Below are 24482 nucleotides of genomic sequence, written 5' to 3' on the forward strand. Positions count from 1 at the left end.
CAGTTTTCTCCCTGTCTTATGTTTTCAAAGCCCTTATTTAAATAGCTCATTGTATACTTTGCTTTCTAGCTTGGGGGTTGATACCTTCATTTTTTCAGTCAATTTAAATTCTAAGCATTTTTAATACTCTATCTCAAGGCAGATTTAATTTAAAGAAAAGTAAGTCATTTCTCATGTAGCATTTCAGATGGCACATTACCTAGAAAGCCTAAGAATATAAAGTAGATTTCAAGATGCAAGACCCCCTGCAACTGCCCCTGCTGCCGCCTCCACTGCTTCTGCCTCCCCAGGACCCTGAGTCTCTGTTTAAATCTTCCCCAGGTGGGTACAATGATGTTTATTATATATACATATATATTTCATACATATTTAACATCCATGTGAGAGTGAAACCAGTCAACTGCCTCCTGCATGAATCCTGTCCAGGGGATCGTACCTGAGATCTTTTCGTGTATGGGACGATGCTCCAGTCAACAGCCTTATCAATCAGGGCGCAATAGTTTAAATATCAAAACAGTGAGGAAGATTAGTGGGGCAGTTTAGAAAAAGAAAGTTCTTTGTCAAACCTGACTTTCATTTGCATTTTTTAAAAAATATTTTTTTTTTATTGGTTTTGTATAGAGAGGAAGGGGGAGAGAGAGCTAGAAACATCGATGAGACAGTCATTGATCAGCTGCCTCTTGCACACCTCCTACTGGGGATGTGCCCGCAACCAAGGTACATGCCCTTGACCGGAATCGAACCCGGGTCCCTTCAGTCCCCAAGCTAACGCTCTATCCATTGAGCCAAACCAGTTTCGGCTCATTTGCATTTTTATTTCCTCAAAACTTTCTGTAGTTTTATTTATTCTAAATATTTATTTTGAAAAGTTATATCTTTAATTTGTATCTGGGAACAAATTAGCCTGTTTGTAAAAATATCTTTTTACAAGCATCTGGGAACAAATTAGCCTTGCGCTAGCTAGAGAAAGATGCCATTGTTTAGGAAAAGATATAGCCAAGTGGATTGTCTCTTAAATTTTCTAATATTGTGGCTAGCATAGCATTAAGTCCTAAAAGGAGGGTTTTTTCCCCAAAATTTTTATTGTGGGATTTTTCATCCTCATTTTTTAGTAGACAAAGTATTTTTGCTTGCTGACTTTTCTTTTTCATGATTCTTTTTTTTTTTTTTTTTAATCCACATCCAAAAATATTTTTTCCATTGCTTTTGTTTTAGAAGAGAGTGAGAAGAGTGGAGGGGGAGAAAGAAAAAGAAAACATTGATGTGAGAGAGATACATGGATTGGTTGCCTCCTGAACACACCCTGATCAGGACTGGGGATTGAACCTACAACCCAGGTACATACCCTTAACCAGGAATCAAACCTGCGACCCTCTGATGCACAGGCTGACACACTAACCATTGAGCCCTCTGGGAAGGCACTTGTTGGGTTTTTAAATGAGTGGGCCCCTCCCCTAAAATTTTGACTTCTTAAAAGTTATTTCACAAGCTATTGCTAGAGAAATGGAAACATCTCCGCTCCATCTGCTAAAGGTTTTCACATTTGTGGCAAGTAACAGTTTTAGCTCTGCTGCTTTAGAAAATACTGTTAGCTCTAGCCCTGGCTGGTGATTCTCTGTGGTTAGAGCATTGCCCTCGGACTGAAGGTTCACTGGTTCCATTCATGGCCAAGGGCACATACCTGGGTTGCATGCTCGATCCCTGGCCCCAGTCCGGGCAACCGATGTACCTGTTTCACATCAATGTTTCTCCTTCTCCCTCCCTCCCGTTCTTTGTAAAAATTAAAGGAAAAAATATCCTCAGGTGAGGATTAACAAAAAAAGAAAAAACACTAGATCTTTTGAAATATTCCCCAATAAATCTTTCAGTAGATTTTTATATTCCAGGTTTGTAAAATAGCCAATGACATATGGAATCTTATGCAGATGGTTCTTATACTTGCCCCTAACTTAAGTATTGTATTCATCCTATAGGTATATTGCTTTCATTTATTGAAGCCAGTCAGAAAATGTCTGTATTTCTCACAATGAACTGTAAAATGTTAATGGTACTTTATGTAAAATATACCCTAGTGGATGAGGTCATTTTCTCAAATTGATCCCCCCTTAAAAGAGATTTGTCAGAAATGAAACATAGCACTCTCTTATAAGCTGGATTTCATACGTATGTAAAATCTTGATCATGCATACTATTTAAAAATGACACCATACTGAAGACGGAGAAAGAGAATACTTAGGTATGTCAAAAGGCAACTGAATGAAGCTATAATTTTATTTCATTTCTCTTAGTACATCCACAACTATTTCCACCTAAATAGATCTTTAAAATAAGCATACACAAGTATTGACTATTATCTACAAATATTTATTATAACACTGGAATAGAACTACAGGAAGCCCTTGGCACTGATAGAAAATATTGATTCACTGTTAGGTTACAAAAATTTATACATAGCAAAATTTAATGCTCTTTACATAAAAAATATTAGACCACTTAAACAAAACTCTCAAACATTCTTGGTAGTAGTCACCAGAATTAGAAGAGTCAAATTAGGCTTTAGACACCGCTTCTATAGAACACTGGACTCTAATGGCACCTGCACTGCCGGAGGAAACATCGAAGTCTGCCATGCAACAGAAAGCACATCACCAAGCTAGTCCGGAACAACCGTTACACGGGGGAGAGCTGCTCCCACTGAAAAAATAGTCAAGGTCCAAATAGGCATATGTAGGCATTAACAACCACAACTGAAAGAATCCAAATGAAATATACTTGATGTTCAATTTTAATAGCATATTGATAAAGTTATGCTTCCTTTCATTGCAATACAGTTCTGCACATGTATATGCTTTAAAATCCAGGAAAACAGCCAAACCACAAGTTAATTCTTAACATGAATATACATAGTTAACCCTATATTATGCAGTCCCCTTTAAAAAGCACGGATGCACCCAACAGTTATATGTATCATTTAATAAAGAACAACACAAAGTTTACCATCACTAATATCCAATACCTATAGTCACTTAATGTTCTGGTACACAATGATTTAGAAGGCAAGTTTCTTCTGAAAATGGCTTAAACTCAAGCAGTTGATTTTTTGCTGAACATGGAACTTTGATTATTCCAGGAAACTAAGATTTAGATAAGAAAAAGTGAAATAAATACCTACCCTAAATTACGTACGTATTCAAGTCTATAAAAGTAGGAGGTCTGTGGTCTATTAGTAATTAGGTTTTAGATAGTTGGTATGAAACTGTAAACTCACTTTTCAGACCACATAGAAATGGTTTGGAATGGTGGTCATTTTAATAAGGTAACACTTCTTAATTAAGAAAAATGTTTGTGGAAAAAAATTCAGTGAAGGATTTTGGATCTCCCGTTGTGATGCAAGTTCTTAGAAATTTACAGCAAATACTCATTAAGGCTGAGCTGAAATTTACTTCCCAAGAAGAATGATGATAAATGGGTCATTTTATTAAAATGAAGTCTTTTATAAAATTGATTCTGGAAAGCTTGTCAAGAATTCAGTTTCTGTAATGGTAGCTCTAGCAGAATTATAGTAGCACATTTGAGCATTATTGAAAAAAGATTTCTGATTGGATCATAAAGTTAAGGTATCCTAATCAGTTGTAAGAATCATATTATCTTTGATGAAGCCACTGTTTAATAAATGTTGGCTTACAGAAATGGAACTTCATACCAATTCCATTTTATTCTCTATTAGGTACATCTGACATACGTGAATTTATGGTCCCATCCCTTGATGTTGGCACATCATGGGCTCCTATCAAGGTGTGTGCCATATTCTCAATTCCTATCTTGGTAGGATTGCTCTAGCAATAAATGTGAACATGCCACGAATTTCAAAAAGATGAACAATCATTTTGTCAGTGTTGCCTTTTAAAATGGCTAACCATGAAACCTCCTGTATCTGTTCTAAAGGAAAAGGTTTACCTATTACAGGGTTTTCCTAGAGATACATCCCAGCAGCTTGAGATAGTGAAGTGTTTGTAGTTCTACGTGAGTTTGTTTGGTGGGAAACATCTGTACTGCGGAGCAGCTGTCTGATGATTTGTCACAGCTGTCAATGTATCGGCGGAAGCACTCTGGCAAACGTTTATGTATAAGAATTGAGTTGTTCTTTTGAGCGGGACTGGATATCTTGCAGTTCCTGTTCTTCCTTTGCTTTGATATCCTGGTAAGCCTGCATTTTGCTGGCATCCTTTAAGTAAGCCCAGTTAGAAGACAGTATCATGAGGAAGTGGATCTGGAAAAGAAGGGTGAGCATGATGGCTAATGAGCATGTCAGAGGCAAAGCAAGCTGCTAGGCAGATTAGACGGACTTGACTGTAAGAAAGGGGGTGGGGGGAGGGTTATTCCATATTAATACTCATTCTGCAATCAGAGGCATCAGATACTGAGAGCATGTTCTATTAGAGTCAATATTAAAAGGCAGAAGAAAAGTTAGTATCCAGACATAATGCACTTAAAAAAATAGTCAAAGTTATTAAGAAAAGGCAAAAATAAAACACATAGAGGGTGCTTTTTACCATTTTGAGAGTAATTTTAAAAATTGATACAGAAGTTCAGAAATGTTATTTTCAAGTAAGTGTGGTGCAAAGATCTTTGCTATCGGACAAAAAAATCAATTACCCCAAAGGCCTAAAATTCTGAACAATGTTTATTTTTAGTAAGTAATAAAAAGCTACATATTTAACAGAAAAATTAAGTGAATATCAAAACCAGACTTAAGAACTATAAGCAAAGCATGCAGTCTCTGTTAACAAATTTTTAGTAGTAAAACTACATTTTTCATTTTATAACTGCCATTATTTCACTTCAAAAATGTAAAAATCCATATTGGCATTCTTGATAGTTGATGTGGTCAACACTCCCCCCACACACACTTATTTTCCTCACCTTTCCTGCAAAATCTACATCTCAAGTTCCTTATATTTCCTTCTCAACATACTTGAGACCTTCAGATCCAGGAACAGTTTCTCTTCCCATTAAAATCTTAGGTGTGCCTGGCTGGTGTGGCTCAATGGTTAAGTACTGACCCACGAACCAGGAGGTCACATTCCCTGCTTACGTGCTTGATCCCCAGTACAGGGGTTATGCAGGAAGCAACCAATAGATGATTCTCTCTCATCATTGATGTTTCTATTTCTTCCTTCCTTCCTCTCTAAAATTAAAAAAAAAAAAAAATCTTACGTGCAGTTTGAGAACTGGCTTTGAGGAATCAGTTACTACTTACCAAACAACAACTTAAGGTTATCAATTTTGTGGGCTTTGAAAAGAAGGATATTGTTATGTTAAAAAAAAAAAAAACCAAACACAAAAAACTCACATAAATCCTTTTTTCAGAGAAAACAAATGGGTGGCATTTATTTTACTTTAAATTTGCACCTGACTTATTTGAGGAGCATTTATTTGATAGTGAACCATGCAATCATAAAAAATTTAAATCAAATTTAAAATATATTTTTCAGAAGGTGTCTGACTAAACAAAATCCAGACTAAGTTTTCTTCCATTTCATCTTCGGCACTGTGTTCATTTTTGCCATTGAACTTGGTTACCAAGCCAGTAAAAATAATGGAAAATGCAGGTATTTTAGGGTTTTAATACTTTACTTAGCAATATTGTTTAAAGTTTTAGTTCAAGAAAATTAATTTTTAATGGGTGCTGAGCAATGTCAGTAAATAACTGAATCCTTTTCAAAATGTGGAAATAGATCTCATAATTTTGTAATTCACGTACAGTAAGTCATCTTATTAACCTCCCATGCAGAATGAGTCGACTAAAACTATTTACAAATTACTGGTGCGAAACTGCAGAAGCCTAGATTCTGCTTTAGTCTGGGTGTCAGTGATGTTCCTGCTACATCGTACAGCTCTCTAACGCTCCTTATGGGCCTCATGCAACTTAGAATTTAGTGCAGCAATCTTCCCGACTCTTAAACTTCAAAACCGCATAGTTATATGTAGTAGCCATCATGTAGATCAGCTGGTGGAAGAGAACAAAACAGGACAGTAAGATATAGGCAGTGAGGGCCAGTGCCACGACACTTCTAAACTTGGGCGGGGAGGGGTGCCAACTCAGCCCACGGTGTTTTCCCATTTATAATCTCCACAGGCGATTCTCACGTCTAGTGCACACAAACCTTTTCTCATTTCACTTACACCACATCAGTCTTCAGCTTGGCGCTCGGTACGTTTATTAAAAAGACTAGGGCGTGTTTAAAGAATGACAAGATACAGTTCTGGGTCAATAGCATCCGATGAAGCTTAATGCTCTGTTTCCCGTCATCTTTCTAAAAAAACACTACTCAGGAGCAATTGGTCCTTTCCTGTCTGTTAAGCTGAGAGAGCTGGCAGCAGCCCAGAAGATGGGTCACACTGTGACACACTGTGAGTTAACAGGCACTTTCTTTTCATGGGCTGTCATGGGAAGGGATGACTGTCATGGAAAACCTGGGAATGCTCATTTCTGAGCTGATGAGATGTCCCCCTTGCTTCACCAATCTTAGATTTCTTGAAATCACAAACCAAGCCCTCTCAAAGTACATATCAGTGTGCACATACATACACATACACCTGCTTGTGTTTATGCAGTTAATCATTATTCACAGATGCCCTATTTTCGAATTTGCCTACATACTAAAATGTCCTTGTAACCCTCACATCAGCACTCCTAGCACCTCCACCGTATTTGTGGACATGTGCAGAGGTGAAAAAGTCTCGCCTCCTAGTGGAGGTCAACCGAGGTGACACTGCCTTCTTTGTTCCAGCTCTGTCTGAGCACAAGTGTCCTTTTTGCAATGTTTAGTGCCATGTTTTTTGCATTCTGTGACTTCATTCTTTAAATGTTCCCTGATCCAGGTGCTGTGTAGTGTTTTTAAGTGAAGGAAGTTTGTGAGATGCCTTCTGAAGATGTATGTACTGAATGAGTTTCATTTGGGTATGAGGCATAGTGCTGTTGGCCTGGAGTTCAATGTTAATAAATCATGTCTTTGCCCTAACTGGTTTGGCTCAGTGGATAGAGCGTTGGCCTGTGGACCAAAGTGTCCCAGGTTCGATTCTGGTCAAGGGCATGTACCTTGGCTGTGGGCACATCCCTAGTTGGGGGTGTGTAGGAGGCAGCTGATCGATGTTTCTCTCTCATCGATGTTTCCAACTCTATCCTTCACCCTTCCTCTCTGTAAAAAAAATCAATAAAATATATATATTTTAAAATCATGTCTTAGAACAGAATCATACAAAGCAGGCTTCTGTATTAGATTGGTCTGACAAAAACTGTTGTGACCAGAGGCTGGCAGAAACCTAATCCTATATTCCCCCAAGGAGCAATGGCTCTGTGTTTGTTAATTGGGTGTTGAGAATACTTTATTAAGCATACCTTCTGTGCACAAAATCAAAGGTGCAAGTGTATATGTATATATGCACATTTCCTCATGTGACCATTTACCCATCCTTGAAGTCATGAAAGTAAGAGCTGAATAAACCACATTGCAGTGTTCCCATCCTAGTTAACAGGTGTTCCAGGATCAGTACCCTCTCTTCTTTCCACAAAATGCAATTTACATTACCTACAATTGGTGCCAGGATAGCCAACTAGTACACCCTGTGATCTAGACACGGGGTAGGTTTACACAGGTGATGTTTAACCCACCTTGAGTCTAGGAGTGTTTCCTGGAAGGGAAACCTGTTGTTACAGACACTGCTGGGAGGGGGAGCTAGACCAGGCCAGTCCTTGGGCCCTTACTCACCAGGGCAATGACGGTGGCACCAGCTCCGGCACAGGCCACAATGAACAGGTGATAAGACATGTAGAACTAGGAAAGAAGAGGGCACCAACATGAGCATTTTGTGTGTAACTTCCGTTCCGACATGCTGCATCCTCTGTTTTCCCAAGGCTGGAGATAAGTGTGCACTCGTGTCCAGCCCAGTTGGAATCACCTGGTGGATTTTTAAACTTTCTGATGCACACATGGGTAGTGGTTCTCAACCTTCCTAATGCTGCAACCCTTTAATACAGTTCCTCGTGTTGTGGTGACCCCCAACCATAAAATTATTTTTGTCGCTACTTCATAACTAATTTTGCTAGTTATGAATTGTAATGTAAATATCTGTTTTCTGATGGTCTTAGGTGACCCTGCTAGCAGCTCTCAACCTGTGGGCTGTGATCACTCTGGAAATGTAAATGACTAACTTGATTTACAAACTTTTGACTTACATACAAATACAGGGACACTTCCCCATGAACATTAATTTATACCTGTTCTGTGACAAACGTTCTAATTTGAAAAACTATCTGAAGATGAAAGAGAACGTATAGTTTCAGATTTGTAAGATTGGGGTCACTTCCAAATTGTTACAGAAAGAGAAAGCTTTCTGATTGCTATGATCCTCACTGAAAAGGTGAACCGAGTGGAAGAGCCATCTTTTAGGTCAAAAGTAGTTGGGTACTGATTACCCACAGTTCACTCCTTAAAAGTCTGCAAAAAGGTCTTTCTTGACAGCATTTGAGCCATCCCTCCTGCTTTTGCTCCCCAGGAGAATGGACTCTGTTTTGCTGTGATCATCTGTGAGCCTCTGACAGGAGAGCAGTTTACCTCGTTGGTGTTGCAGATGTTCTCGAGGGCAGAGCCGCATATTTTTCCTGGGAAAGCGTTCCAAGGAATGATACCTGTGAAGTGAGGCCCAATAGAGAGGGAGGCGTTAGGGCAGACTACGGTGCTTCCTGCTCCCCATCCTTACCGCTTTGGGAGCCAATCACAGTACAGTTGTAGGTCATATTCTTCATCAATAACGAGCACACCTGCCCTCTGCAAAACAGGCTTGTGGAATCATTAAGTCCCAATTGCACTATAGGGCATGAGTAAAGTCAACTAGTGTAAGAGACTTAACCTGATACTATTTTTCTACAATTATGCTTTGTTTAGTTGAGCTGATATCTGTAAAAGCTGATTTTCAAAGTGAAGTTTTCCCTCCTATGTATCTGAATTATAGTTGAGCAGCTCCAGGAGGACACCCACCCCCTAAATGTTCCCTTGGTCTGTGATCTTGTTACTCAGGCTCTTTGTCACTGGTTTGCCATGAGATACGTTCTGACATTGAGAGTCTGTGCTCAGAAAGTTTCATGGAAGTTTGACAGTAATTTGTTTTTGTTAAGTAATTTGGACTTGTATCTTCTATGTCTTTGCTTTTAAATTCATTTTATGTTTTTAAAAAATGTTTGTATTTCAGAGGGAGGATGGGAGAGGGAGAGAGAAACATAAATGATAAGAGAGAATCACTGATTGGCTGCCTCCTGTACACCCCCTAGTGGAGATCAAGCCTGCAACCCCAGGCATGTGCCCTGACCTGAAATGGATCAGGGACCTCCTGCTTTCATGAGTTGATTCTCAAGCACTGAACCATACTGTAGGCTGGGCCATTTTTATTGTGTTTTACAAATGTTTTGGAAATACTTTGGGATTGAAAACACTGACCTTTATTGCAGAGAGTGTGGCCAGGGCAGTCCGTGGTCTTTCTCACTAACCCAGACTCCTTCCCGCAGCGACACTGTGCACTGAGGCTGCTGCTCTTTTTTGCCATTAATAAGCAGGTGCCTGCTTAAATATTGAACTCAGCTCAATTTACACCTCCCCAGGAGGTAAGGAAGGAGGGTTTTAAAGCATTTCTTATTTCCTCCATCCTTGCTGTGGGCCAAGAATAAGCCTTCATGCTTCAGAAGAATGGTAAATGACAAGTCCCTAAATTGTCGGTGGAACCGGTGATTTCAGGTATAGACTAAAAAGATGATTACCAACGACCAAAAGTGTGTAGTGAAAATATTTAAGAATAAGGAAATGAGATCTACATTGAGACATTCATTTACAAATACTTTAAAAATCAACTTTAGGCTCTTTTTTTTTTAAAGCTCTGTTTTCAGCCCATCAAAAAGAACTGTGGTTGAGCCTTGGTCTTTATGAGAAGAGATTAGTAGGCTGACGGGCAATTTAAGACAAATTTCCTATTATATCATAAGGTAAGAGGCTGAGGATAAGTCACACGGGAAAAAACAAGCAACAAAAATGAAATGCTAGTCATCTCTCTCAAAGCTCTTGAAAGAACAGTTACTTCCTCTTCGGTGCTAATGAAAAGCTGTTTTCCCCTAGTTGTTTCTGCCAAGAACAGGATTTCTGCCATCCTGGCTAGAAACACTAATTAAACTCCATACATAGGGGATGTTGCCTTCTCTCACTCAGCAGGGAAATCAAGTCTCAAACTAATTGGCAGGCACAGCAATGGCCCCTTCTGTGGCGTGTCAAAATGAACCAACCGTGGCTGCTTATGGGATAATCCCATTCATTTGAAAACATGTTTGAACTTGCCGGCTGTTACAGAATATGTTCTCATGGCTTTAAAATACATTTGGATTTTATGTTGTGTTTTTCAGTATAGATGAAGTTTAAGCAATTGGTCATTTAAAAAAGACCTGCTCTGAAGAATCGGACATACAGATTAACTGCATTATATAGGGCATGCAATGTTTTGGATGGAAAGTAAGATGATAACAAAACTGAAAAATTGGAAAAAAAATATGTCAACTTTTTATAGTGGACAATATTTTTTGATTCAATTGCATTATGAAGTAGCTTCTTTTGAAAACATAACAAAATATTAAATTGCAGCCTAAGCCGGTTTGGCTCAGTGGTAGAGCGTCGGTCTGCGGACTGAAAGGTCGCAGGTTCGATTCCGGTCAAGGGCATGTACATTGGTTGCGGGCACATCCCCGGTGGGGGGTGTGCAAGAGGCAGCTGGCCGATGCTTCTCTCTCATTGACGTTTCTAGCTCTCTATCTCTCCCTTCCTCCTCTCTGTGAAATATCAATAAAATATATTTAAAAAAATAATAAAATAAATTGCACCCTTTATCAACTAAGACACTAATGATCTTTCCATTCAGAAAATGGGGCATAATGAGGGAAAAAGTATATATACCATTCCTAAGAAAAGATATGAAAGAGATCATGATGATTAAAAAGATGCCCATGCAATAAAAGGTGCAGACTTATGCATGAGAGCATAAACATTAACTGGGGATTCAAAGGAAGTACCGTATTGTCGGATATCCACGCAGATCTGCTCCACACCGGCTGTCCCGTTGGTCTGAGGTGACTTGATGACTTCACAAGTTGACCATATGTTGTAGAACATAAACACAGGCACCGCAGAGAAGCCAAACACACCGAGCCAGGCCACTCCCAGCACATAGGTGAGGAAGACAAACTAAGCCGAAAAAGGACAAAGAATCGTCAGTGAGCCGGCCAAGGCGTATTCCTTGGGAGGAATGATACTGCATTTCTGACTTGATACGGAACCTGTGCGATGCATTTAAGTTAGGACACTGGTCACAGTAGCAACAAGGCAAAGTGACAAGGGCAAGGAGAACCAAGGGCTGGCAGCTGGGGCAGGGTGGCCACGCCCTCCAGAGACAGAGTATGGAAAGTGTTTATTATCGAAGCCCAGTTAGCTAAAAATTTTAACTGACGAGGGCCTGCGATGATCTCCTTTGTCTAAGATCACAGAGCTAAGGAGTGACAGGGCCTCCATGTGGCATTCTTTGGAAACATCAGTTCTGTACTCACCATGGGACTGTCTGGGTGGTTTCACAGGCCACTTGAATTATAACTTGATATTAATTTTCCCCAAAGTAATGTCTTTTACATAATGGATGGAATAATAGTTATATAAGACATCCTTTCTCAAAAGGAACCTCACTAGTTTCATGATCCTGTGAAATTACTAAAAGCATTAGATCTTGAACCTGTATTAAAAGTTTAAAATAGCCTTGAACACAAATTGCACAGTGAATCTGATCAAATTCCCATTTCCCCTGAGTTGTTTTCATCTTTAAGATTTACAGCGCCTCTGCAAGCAAAGCCCTGGCTTAGGACAAAATTAGGGTGTTCACCCCCACATTGCCACACAGAATATCACGTCGCTGTAGTTACTTCCTAACCTACCTTGACTACCAATTTTCAGAGAACTTTGAAAGGCTGTTTCAAACACATTGGGGTATTTTTATTTTCCGAAGGTGCACCCACGGAGTGTGTGGGTGAAGGTTCGGAATCCTAGTTTGGCTTTTTAGTTTCTCAGGCTGCTGCTGAAGAGGTGAAGTTTCCGCCTAACTTGCCACACTGCTGGAAATACCTGGGTCGTGCCAGGCCGGCCTGGGGTCGGCTCAGACAGGTCACCTCCTGTCGGTCATCCCAGGAAACTGCAGGGACAAGGCGTTTTATCTCAAGGACATTTCCACTTGGGGAAGCATTTGCATTTCTAAAAGTATTCACAGCAGCAGAGTTCAGCAGTTTCACAGGCTCCCTCCCTAGTGCTTAGGGGTGGGCCACTCCAGACTAGGCTTTCTTTTCTTGCCCTGAAAAAGGAAACTTTCTAACACACCACAAAGACTTGAAAAGGGCTGGCGATTCTTTGCTTGGTGAGCCTAGCTTTCCCACAGCGTTCAAGGCTCTCAGGTTAACCGGTGCCCAGTGGAGAGGGCCTGTGGGGACATTCCTGTTTTGGTGGCCTCTAGCATTCAGAGTTCTGTCCTTAATGACAGATTGTGAGTCGCACACAGAGCCTGAAATGATCGCATTCTGGCCCTGGGCAGACGTGGTTTGTTGACATCTTATCTAGAGGAGAACAGAGCTTAGAAAGAGCTCATTAAAAGGCTGGGTTATAGGGCTGGTGTGGCTCAGTGGTTGAGCATCGACCCATAAGCCAGGGGTTCAGGGTTCTATTCCTGGTCAGCACATCTGCCCTGGTTGTAGGCTCGATCCCCAGTGGGGAGGTGTGCAGGAGGCAGCTGATAAGTGATATTTTTAAAAAGACTAGGTTATAAAGAGCTGTAACCCAGAGGGAAATTCTAAGGGGGTTGAGTGGCTAGTACATGTAAGGCTTCAGGATCATAATCCACATTCAAGACATGAAGAGAGCATTGATAAAATGTGCAAGTCCTCTCATTGTGGGAACTTCATATTTGAAAAATCTTCAATACCCTCATTACCTACCTTGGTAGAGAAATGTACGTAATACTACCCCTCATACATTTTAACTTATTATCAATAATATGTTGAAGGTATTTTCAAATTCCGAACTCTAAGAACACTACAGGCATACCTCGGCTTTATTGCACTTCAGAGATGTGTGTTTTACAAACTGAAAGCAAAGACCCTCCAGCAGCAGAAAGATTATGACTCGCTTCGTCATGATGGTCGGGAACCAAGCTTACTGTATCTCCGAGGTGTGCCTGTATGTGTGTCACGGGCTCTCGCTGCATCCTCAGCTCATAGCTTTTCTCAGCTGCACAGTACAGAGAGGTGTGGCTTTGGCTGTGCGCCAGACAATCTGAGATCCATACTCACCATTCCACTGATGCATCGGCCACAGGCGGTGGTTTTAAACTCCCCGTGAAGTTCTTTCACTGCGCTCGTGGTGTAAAAGCCTTCTGCCAGCAGGATGATCCCATACAGGAAGAAAAAGGATGCAATTCCGTAGATGACATACTGCATCAGTTGGATTCTGCAGAAAGGAAGAGGAAAGCCTGAGGATTTAAGTCCACTGCCTGGGAAACAGCGTTTTCAACCTCTGGAGGGGGGACATGGGGATGGTGTTCTGTGGCATCTCCTGCCACTTTCATGGTTGCAGTGGGCTTATGGGCATTTCGGACTGGCATCCCTGCCCACCCCACTGCCTCCTGGGCCTTTTCCCCAAGATGGGACCGCTGTTGAGGTGTACGGCCTTCCCAGACAGGGAGACTTTTCATTCAATCAAGGGCAGAGGCCCAGGTAATATCCAAGTCCTGTGCCGTGGGGGGTTAGAATCCTCATTTTGCAAATAAGTGAAGAAAGGCATTGAACATGTTCTTTCTGCCACATCAAATGCCTCCTAACCAGGCCTACTGGTTAATGTTATTCTGATAAGGAAGCCCGCCTTAAGAAATAACTTGGGCAGATTTTTTTTGTGTGTGTTGAGATTCTCGCTACACAAGAGATAATGTGTCAAGAGGTTTAAGATACAAAAATTAATTTACAACTAATTCTGTCCTGTGAAAGCTGACAGGGATCCAGATGACTGTTCCTCAACCTTTGGCTGCCCTTTGGAACTACCGGGGAGCTTTAGGAAATATGGGTACCTGGGCACTATCCCCAGAGATGATGACTTAATTGGTCTGGGGCAAATCATGGGCATGGGGAATTTTTAAGGATTCCTGGACATTTGAGAGCCACTCATCAAGTTCACTAGCTAATTAAAGCAGCACACGTTTCCCAGGGTCCGTTGCGGTACATATTCTTGGTCTTCTTTGCACACAGTTGTATTCATTAAGTCCTGTTTGATCTTCCTTATAAACTCCCCTACCCTTGGTCATTACTTTGGATGCCATTCATGAATAGATAAAAAAGAACATTCCCTAAGGACTCTTCCAACATGACTTCATTATTGAACCATAAAAATTCATTCGTGCATTTTTCAGTCTGGTGGAGAACTTTTTGTTTTTTTAATAGTCACAAGACACCTAAATACTGTGAGACTTTGGAAGTCAAGGAAGGAAAAAGAAAATACTGGAGGCAATAGGGAAAATATCAATATATGAAGTACATGAATGCACTGCTTTGGGGCTTGCACAGTGAGGAGAATTGGTGAGGCAGTTGTTGAAACTCCACTGAAAATGGTTTTAAAATGGGGAGGCAGAGATTTTGGGCTCAAACCCCACCCCAAATTTTCCCTTTTCTGCATTGGAAGGTGTTCTGGGATTTGTTCTGAATTAATGTCAAAAGTCCTGCTCCTGTAAAATTAGAGGGTAGTCCTCAACAGGGTTCCTATTATTCCAGGGATGGTCATTTCCTGTTAGACCACTGGAGGGCGCCTCTTACTTGGGAACCATGATAACTGGCGTGATGATCCACACGCATCACCTTGCCATGCCCCCCATGTTCAAGGCTACAGTGTGAGGAATGTCCTGTGTGTGCAGCTTGCCATTCCCAGGTGAGATCCCAAATGCCACTGCCTTCTTGGTTTGTTCTTTTTTCCTTCTCTGACTGAATGCAGATAAACTTTTTTCTATCTGCATACAGCGAGCTTTCATGAAAAGCATCAGCTTTCTGCCAGGAGAGCACACTAGTCTTGCTGAAAACATCATGGGGTTGTTGCGCTTTTAAACATTTTTAAAGGGTAGCAGGTACTTACACCTCACTCAGCACAGCATGGTCCCTGGTGTTGGTGGAGAAGTGTTGCTCAAGAATCGCCACAGTGCCTGCAAGAGCCACATGTCCACAGCCACAGAACAAAGCCACCCCGGAGAAGCAGAGGATGGTGGCCACCAGAGAGGCATAGGGGACTCCTCCCAGACACTTGATGCAGCATTCGAAGCAACCTGGACCCAAAGGAGAGAAAATGCATCTGTTATGGGCAAGGTGCTCTGGTCTTCATGAACACCACACATTAGCAAAGAAGGTTCTCTTTTCCATCTTCCTTCTCAGACTCTATGGCTAACAGTGCAACATCCCAAAGTAGTTGTCATGATCTCATTTTCTGTGGGTAAAGACTCTAGGGCTCCAAGAGGGAACGTAGCTTTATTTGCTCAGGGTGAGTGACAGAGCAGCTACTGATAATTGTGTACTAAGTCACAATTCTAGAATTTCTTTACTGACCCGGGTTGGTGGGGGGACATGCTTAAGTGACGATGTGGAGCAATCACTCCCCTAACAGTCAAAAGAGAGGACAGCAGGGAAGCCGCAGTTCTACAAAGAAAAGCCACCATCAAGTTCCCCTCAACCTCAACCTTCTGGGGTTCCAAGTACTTCTGTTTCTGTAGCAGCCGATGGCTTTGCCAAGCCCTTATGTCCTGGGAACCAGAAGAACAAATACAGTAATCGTACTGTTGCTGCATTCAGAAAAATATGAATGTGATCATTTTGGAAAGGTGATGAGTATTTTGGTCCCTAGAAGTACAGTCACCAAGGCACAGTTGAGTGGATCCCCTCAAGTTTCATTCTTGTCAATATCAGAAATTATCTTAACTTTGTAATAAAAATGTCCCCCAGCCCAGCAGCACAAGCAGTTTATTCATAGTCCTCCTCCTCCCCGGCTTCCATCTGTCCCCTTCCTCAACACACATGTTCAGAATAAGAACCCAGAACTGGTGGATGACATTTAAGTACTTGAAGAAGGAAAAGGAACAGAAGTGGGGGGGGGGGAGACAAAATGAGCATCCATGAAGTGAAATGAAGGAGAATGAGCCACAATTCACTCTTCATCTTGAGAAGTCTTCTATTCATTTTAAAAATAAACCTTTACTTGAGGTGGCCATGGAGACCCCCACAAGGGGCAAAGCCAGCTGCCATTTTCAGTTTGGAGACATTTATGTTTCAGTAGAGCAGTGCTGGCCTCAGGATAATGTCACTACCTCCCTGACCTCCTGTCCCTGTTTATATTATCCAGACCCCTAAGTAAATGGCTTGTCAGGGAAATCGAACTCTGAGTGCATTATGAGGTCTAACAGCAGTCAGGAGCAGTTCATTACTCCAAGGCAGCTCATGAAGCCAGCTACATTTCTTTTCCCCAAGTAGTCTTTACAGTAGACAGGAAGGGGATACCCAACCTAAAACACTGGAGACAGGCTTTTCCATTTCGATGAACATCCCATTTTAAACCAGCATTTGCTTAACCCCACCACATTACCAGATTTCTCCAGCCTCGATGTGTTCTAGTGCATAAAATAATAGACCTGTGTGTGTTGTATCACTCACAGTCTCCCCACTCCTAGTCTCTATTATACAGTATAAGTAATAGCATGCATGCCTGCTTCCCTGGCTAACAATGTCATATCTGGTCCATATTGCATAGAGGAGTGTGGCCTGGAGGCTGTTCTGTCTAACATGGTAGCCACTAGTTCATGTGGCTATTTAAAATAAAATAATAAATTCAGTTTCACTGGCCACATTTCACATGCTCAGTAGCCACACATGCTAGTAGCTGCCCTATTGGATAGAGCAGATAGAGAACATTCTGTCATTGCAGAACACTGCTTTGGAAGATACAGTTTCACCTGTCACATACTTGATTTTCTATAACATGACCTGGGTTCTAACTGAGTTTTACTTTGGGTTTCATTAATTCAATCTTTTTTTAAGACCTACTGGGTGCTAAGCACCGTGTTTGGCACTGGGGAAACAACTATGAAATCGGATGTCTTTTATGCCTTCAAGGAGATAGTCTACTAATGCTGAAGGCAGACATATAACGTTATAGTACAGCATGGTAAGATACAGACTACTGGAGAGCCAGTGGATGGCGGGTGGAAAAGGGGAGAGAGAAGGACAGGAAGGAATATAATTCATACTGGAGAGGGATTAGGAAAGGCTTTCTACAGAAAGACCTTGTATGCAGAATACAGTTGACATGGTGACATTGACTTATAATCTGATAAAAGGCTTATTCATTCCTGAATGTTTTTATTTTATATATGTATACTATATATTTAAATAAACCACATCCTTTCTCATCATTCGGAGTTAAGTTAGGTGTTATGGCATAGTACACTTGCTCTTTAACAATATAACTCATCCTTCACAATCCAGCTGCCACTTCAAAGGTCTTTCATCCAAAGGGTCATAGCATTCTGCTTCTTTCAGAGGAAATATCACAGCTGCTCCCTGACTCAGAAAGACAAGCGGGGTTAGAAGAATGATGCTGTTCAGTCCCAAATTCAACATTACATCAAGGTTAAAGTTTCCCTCCAATTTATATCTCTCAAGGACTCCATATACCCCATGCTGTGGGTCTAGTTTTATAACAGCAGGAAAAATCAGGGACTCAAGGATTTGGAGGATCACATAAATGAATCAGTCTCTCTGCAGATGGTTTTATTTGCAGCTATAGGAGCTGTTGCTCCTATAGAACAGAAGTCACCATATTGGTCATCATTCCATATTCACAGATAAAACTCTTACGGATCTTCTGGCCAATGTGAGTAGAAGCTTATGGTACGCAACATGGGAAAATTTATAGGAAATAATACAGCTGGATGCATAGCAGGTTCATCTAAAGGCACAGTTCAGCCCTCACTCAAGAGAAACTCTTCCCATAACCTTGCTGTTATCATCACTTTGGGTATTGTAGTATCTCCAAGGTCTTGTTTAATTGAAGCTGTCAGTTAAGCAGAGTAACAGATATGGGTGCAGATGACAGCATTAAAGAAGAGGGAGCAGCTGTCTACTCATTCTATTTCATTCAATTAATGACCATTCAGTGCTCACCAAATGTCTTCAATGTCCCAAGCATTTTTCTGGACACTGGGGACTCAATGGTAAACTAAGATCGGTGTGGTCTACACTCTAATGGAGCTTATAGTCTATAGGGAAATGAACATTAACCATATGGTTTTAAACTTAGAAGTCCTAGGAGAGCAAACTATGGGGACTCACTTAGGTTTCAGAGGGATGGCCATAGATGGCTTCCAGAGTTTAAATATGAAGGATGAATTTTAGTTACTTAGGCAACAGGAGAGCAGAATGGGTTAGGGAGGATGTTTCAGGAACAGAAGGAACAAAAACTCTGTGTTAGAAAAGAACAGGGTGCTTTCCTGGGCATGAAAAAAGCCAGAACACAGAGTGCACAGAGGGTGGGGCAAAGAAGTTAGGAGGGGTCTATTTCTGACAGACCACTTAGGGTCCCAGGCACCTTAAGGATTCTGGACTTATCCTCAGAATCATTTGAAGCCATTGAGCACTTGTAACCACAGAGAACAGACTGGGGTTGCAAAAGATCACTGAGGCTGATGTGATGGGAACAAAGTAGAAGTGGAGATGAGTTGGAACCCTGTATAAAAGTTCACACAAAAAGGTGACAGGAGCTTGGGCCAGGGCAAATGTGGTGGCAGTGGAGGAAATTAAGGGCTCTGAGAGATGATCAAGATGTCAAATGGGCACAACTTGGTGTGGATTTGATCATGGGGTTGGGAATGGGTTGGTGAGCACCAAAGATGACTCTTAAATGTCTGGCATGTATAACCAGATGGATATTGTATTGTACTCCTAGCTAGGTTGGCCAGAAGAGGACTAGGCTTTTAGGACAAAGATGTTGAGTTGCCTTTTAGGCATGTTGAGTGTTAGGTGACTGGAAGTCATCTTAAGGGAGGATTTCTCGTAGGTCTATGGCTCAGAAGAACTAAGGATGGATGCCATCATCTTCTACTGGACAGCAAAGAAAACTTTCAGATATCAACAAATCATAGGAGTGGACCATTTATCAGTTGAAAGCGCTTTACTAGTAGACCCTTGGTTTTGCAAAGTGTGGTCCTTGGACCAGCGGTATAAGCTTCAGCAGGGAGCTTGGGAGAAATGCAGAATCTTGGGCCCCACTCCAGACCTGCTGAATCAGAACCTTCATTTTAACCAGCCTCTGCATCAGGTGACTTGTGTGCACAATAAAGTTTTGAGAAGCCCATTTCTAGTCAACGGTCCCATCTTCCCAGTCTCAGGGGTGGTGTCCTGAGCACGTTTGAAGTGCCTGCGTTGTGTTCAACCATGCTTGGTGTTTTTCCCTTAAGAGTTGGCCTACTGAACTTGGCAAAACTCTAGAAAATCAAATGACAAGTTCCAGGGACTTCAATGAAGAAAACAAAATGTTTCAAGTTGTTCAGCTGTCTTGAAAAGAGTGCAACTAGAGTGGTTTTTTTCTGAGCCAAGTAAGTCCTCTTACCCTCAGAATTTCTGACAAAGATGCTTTAGAGCCACACCATAGATGAGGTCTGAGAAAACAGATTCATTCCCTCACCCTACCCCGCCATGGGGCTGAGAGTGCCCATAGAGACAAAGGAACTGGATTTGTGATTCAGGCTGTCCCCACTGTGAGAAGTCACAGGCAAGACTGGTGTTTTGAAATATGGAGGGGGTGCCAAGCATCAGCAGAGCACCGCACTGTTCAAGTTCATGCTAGCTAAGGAAGGTCAATGCTTTTCTTGGATACTCCATAAATCCACACTCCAGTTTTCCCAAGCTTCAAACCAGTAAGGACAACATTGGTTACCTTGAACCAAAAAAGGCAAGGAAAGCATTTTTTGTCATGACTATGATCAACTCAAGTAAAAATAAAAATTAACGCCAGGCCTTCAAGCACATTTTGCTACTAATTCTCAATGTCTGTCACCAAAGCCCCAGAATCTCTTAGGTTACTAATGCTGCAAGCCTTCACTTAGTCGGTCTCGGCGGCTAAAGAGAATTTTGAATTTTCGGTTTTGATTTACACAAAAAGTCCAGTGTGTGTTAGCCTAAGAGTTTAAATATAAACCACATAGTAGGGAGAAAGAAATCCACATCAATGCCTCTAACTCTCAATGGCCAGCTTGTCTCCGGTATCTCTAGAACCTTTTGTCCTCGGGCTTGTGGATGGCCGTTGCCATGGCTGTGGGTTCATGACAGCCCAGTGATTTGCCCCGAGTTGCCTGCAATCCTGGCTGCAGATTTCATTCTGGCTCAGAAGGAGGGCCAGCGGGAACAGGGCTCACATTCTTCCCCAGGGAATGAATGTCACACTCACACTCACACACACACCATGCTCTAAGCGCGGCCTCCCTTGCTCCTTTACTGATTCCTAATGAGCCACATTAAAAAGAAAAGGAGAAGGAGCCAAGGTTTGCAACTTTCAAACAAACAGCATCGGGAAAATGGAAGCGGTGAGAATCCTACTTAATACCATGTTTCCCCGAAAATAAGGCATCCTCCGAAAATAAGACCTACTTACAGGTTTCCTTCTGAGTGAAATATAAGGCATCCCTCTGAAAATAAGGCCCCCCTAGGCTAAACATGAGAGATTTGGTCCACTGATTCTGCAAGAAATGGAGTCACAAGAAATTCACCAGGAAATTCAGGAATTGGATTGTTATGATGGTGTTCCAGAAGATGATGACATGATTGTCATTGAATAAATGAGTAAATTCTTGATACTGTAGGATTCACAGTTTGTCTGGTTTGTGTTGACAACTACCGTACTACCGTACCGTATACAAGTAATAAATTTCCTTTATTTTCATTTAACAATAAATGTGTACCATATTCTTCTTCATGGAAAAATAAGACATCCCCTGAAAATAAAACCTAGCGCATCTTTGGGAGCAAAAATTAATATAAGACACTGTCTTATTTTTGGGGAAACAGGGTAGAAGCAAAAGTCAGCAGCGGTTCTCAACAGGGTGTGACTGTGCCCCCAGGGGACATGCTATAAAGTCTGGAGATATTTTGGGTCCCCACAATTGGGGAGAGGGGTGCTACTCGTTCCAGTGACTAAAGGCCTGGGATGCTACGCAGGACAGCTCCCCAAGTACCTGATCCCAAATGTCATTAGTGCTGAGTTGGGGAAATCCCTGAGACAGCATGAACAAAAATCTATACGAGTTTAGATCTGTGGTTTTCACCTGGGGATGGTTTTGGCTCCCCAGGACATTGGGCAGTGTGTAGGAAGACATTTGCGGTCATAACAACTATGAGAGCACTGCTGGCATCTAGTGGGTAGAGGCCAGGGATGCTGCTAAACATCCTACAGTGCATAGGATAGTCCCTCCCCCCCCAACAAAGAATGATGGGATGCAAAACGTTAGTAGTGCCACAGGTGAGAAACCCCGCTCTAAGGTTATAACGCGCAAACTTGGTCTGAGATACCTACAATTTTTTTAAGGAAGAGCCTAAATCCTGGCTAGTATGGCTCAATTGGCTGGCACATCCTCTCATGCACCAAAAGGTTGTGGGTTTGATCCCAGTTGGGATGCTTGTGGGAGGCAAATGACGGATGTTTTCACTCACATCATTGTTTCTCTCTCCCCTTCCCTTCCTGCTTCCCTCCATTAAAAAAAAAAAAATCAATGAATGTCCTCAGGTGAGGATAAAAAAAAATAATGACAAAAAATTTAAAAGAGCTTAATAAACTTTACTCGGCTTAAAAAATATCATAGGGCAGAAGCTTTCAAGTTTTGCTACATAGAATTATCTGGAGACCATTTGAAAGGCTTGATACGTTACCCCAGACCAAATAAATCAGAATTTCAGAGGGTGGGACTCAGATATGAGATGTTTTGTGATTTTAAAAACAAAGCTCCCCATGTGATTTTTAATGAGCACCTAGGTTGGAGAACAAGTGTTATAGAGCCATTCAATTTTGGAGATCTTGCACCTGCCATCGGGAAAGTACCAGATTCCCAATACTTACAAGGCTTCTTGATGAAACTGGTGGTAATATTAACAAATGTGGCTTTTTGATACAGTGAAAGATCTACACAGCTCAGAGAACCAATATTTTTCAAATGACCAATGTGTGATATGAAATCATTCTTGAAAACAGAGCTAAGGTAGCACAGCAGATTTTAATGGAACACAATATAAAAAGTGGGGATTTGCAAAAATGTAAAACAGTACTTACTATTCTTCTCAATGAAGTGTTATTTAGTTTTAGAAAATAGTTACTTTTCCTAAATTTTATTTAACATGTAATGGATTTATTATTGGTTTATTATTACAATAAGTTCATTATTTCACAGTTAATTTTTCATTTATAATTTCTAATACAGAAAATATTTATAGATATAACCCACATGAGCAAAAGTTTTTACTTTTAAGTGTGTAAAGGGAACTGCTTTTCAGCAGATCCTTTTATTTTTTTAAAAACTTTAAAAAAATATATTTTATTGATTTTTAACAGAGAGGAATGGAGTGGGATAGCTAGAAACATTGATGAGAGAGAAACATTGATCAGCTGCCTCCTGCTGGGGATGTGCCCACAACCAAGGTACATGCCCTTGATCGGAATCGAACTTGGGACCTTCAGTCTGTAAGCTGACAGTCTATCCACTGAGCCAAACAAGTTTCGGCCAGCAGATCCTTTTAAAAAGCTTGTCCTAAAAGCTACTAAATATATTAAAATCTTAAAATAGATTTACTTCTAACTTTTGCAATATGTCATGAGCAGTAGATGACAAGCAATTACATTAAAGCAAAGTTATATTCACATGGTGAGAATGAACAAATTCAAGAAACAGACACTTCCTGGCCTCTTCCTTTGCCTTTGTGGGAACTGGCCTTGGCTTTCCTAAATACTGTGTGTGTGTCTCAGCCTAGTAAAGTGTGGGAGCAAAAAATCAGGGAAACTAACGATGAGTAGGAGAAGCTAGCTAAAAGTCCAGTTATCACAGATTTTAAGAAAGATCTGTAGGGTATTCAAGAAATATGAGAACTGTCTGCATCATGTAGCTTTGGTAGCACTCAACCTCCTTGACCGTCTGGGAGACAGCACCTATGTTTTTCTGGATTCCAGTGAATCCAATCAATGTCGGCAGTGGTGCTATATGCCAGGCACTGTTTTGCTCTCTCAGCATCAACACTGGAGTGGGATGAGGGACAGAAACACAAAAGAAATCATTAAAGCAGAATAAAGGGAGAGATGACTCAGGGACATGGGTGGTGAGGTAGGGACAGATTTCCGTCTAGTATGAGAGCTAAGGAAAGGGTGTATGGTGGCAGCAGTGTGGACAGGCCTTGAAGAACAGAAAGTTAGGACAGATGGAAAGGAAAAGACAGGGGAAGGAGAGCAGGGCCGACCTAGTGATGGATGCATGGAGGGAATCCAGGGTGTGGCCAAGTTTATTAACCTGTTAACCGGGGAGTTCCCTTTTTAATGACGCAACCTGTAATGGGCCCATACTCTTTCACTAGGACTTGTCAGTACGTCACGCCTGGAGGACGTAATTTCATATTATTTTTTTAAATTTATACTTAATGAAAATAAATGAAATATATATATATATATATATATAGTTTATTTATATATATAAAGCACAAAGGAAAATACAAAATTACAAAAAAATAGAAAAGAATTCTGACAAAAAAAATGGACACGTCGAATTAAAAAGTTATAAATTTTACAAACAATGATAAAGATTACAAAAAATAGCCGAAACTGGTTTGGCTCAGTGGTACAGTATTGGCCTTCGGACCTAAAGGTCCTGGGTTCGATTCCGGTCAAGGGCATGTACCTTGGTTGCCGGCACATCCCCAGTGGGGGGTGTGCAAGAGGCAGCTGATCGATGTTTCTCTCTCATCTCATCGATATTTCTAACTCTCTATCCCTCCCCTTTCCTTCCTCTCTGTAAAAAATCAATAAAATATTTTTTAAAAAAGATTACAAAAAATATATACCATCCCTCTTGGGGCACAACATATATTTCAAGGACGTATTCATACGTCCTACCCGTTCCCGATAGTGCTTACGTTTGACATATTTATAGGTCCCGCTCGGTTAACGGGATGCCAGTATCAGGGTAGGAACCAGAAAGGCAGGTGGGGTTCTCCTGTGGCGGGGGCCTCCAAGCCAGCTTGCACCCTTGTGGGCTTCATTTTGCCAGCAGTGAGGAGAGAGAGCAGTTTTGTGAGCAGGAGCGTTGAC

The 24482-nt window shown here is 41.3% G+C and overlaps 1 protein-coding gene across 5 annotated transcripts in view; it reads right to left on the bottom strand.

Moving 5' to 3' along the window:
• Nucleotides 1-2253: 2253 nt before the first annotated feature.
• Nucleotides 2254-24482, bottom strand: part of GPM6B (glycoprotein M6B) — a 136796-nt gene continuing 114567 nt past the window's right edge. For 3 of the 5 annotated variants that reach the window (XM_045582285.1, XM_036439694.2, XM_036439697.2), the window contains 6 exons: nucleotides 15240-15426; nucleotides 13418-13574; nucleotides 11108-11279; nucleotides 8619-8692; nucleotides 7773-7838; nucleotides 2254-4270 (listed from right to left, as the gene is read on the bottom strand). In XM_045582285.1, the coding sequence (XP_045438241.1) occupies nucleotides 4121-4270; nucleotides 7773-7838; nucleotides 8619-8692; nucleotides 11108-11279; nucleotides 13418-13574; nucleotides 15240-15426 (806 nt within the window). In that variant the 3' untranslated portion in view covers nucleotides 2254-4120. Of the gene's footprint in view, nucleotides 4271-4546; nucleotides 6011-7772; nucleotides 7839-8618; nucleotides 8693-11107; nucleotides 11280-13417; nucleotides 13575-15239; nucleotides 15427-24482 lie in introns of those variants that run through there. The other 2 variants (XM_036439695.2, XM_036439698.2) reach the window with 1 other exon arrangement.

Source organism: Pipistrellus kuhlii, unplaced genomic scaffold (genome assembly GCF_014108245.1).
Source record: "Pipistrellus kuhlii isolate mPipKuh1 unplaced genomic scaffold, mPipKuh1.p scaffold_m20_p_16, whole genome shotgun sequence".
In the NCBI taxonomy this organism is placed as follows: Eukaryota; Metazoa; Chordata; class Mammalia; order Chiroptera; family Vespertilionidae; genus Pipistrellus; species Pipistrellus kuhlii.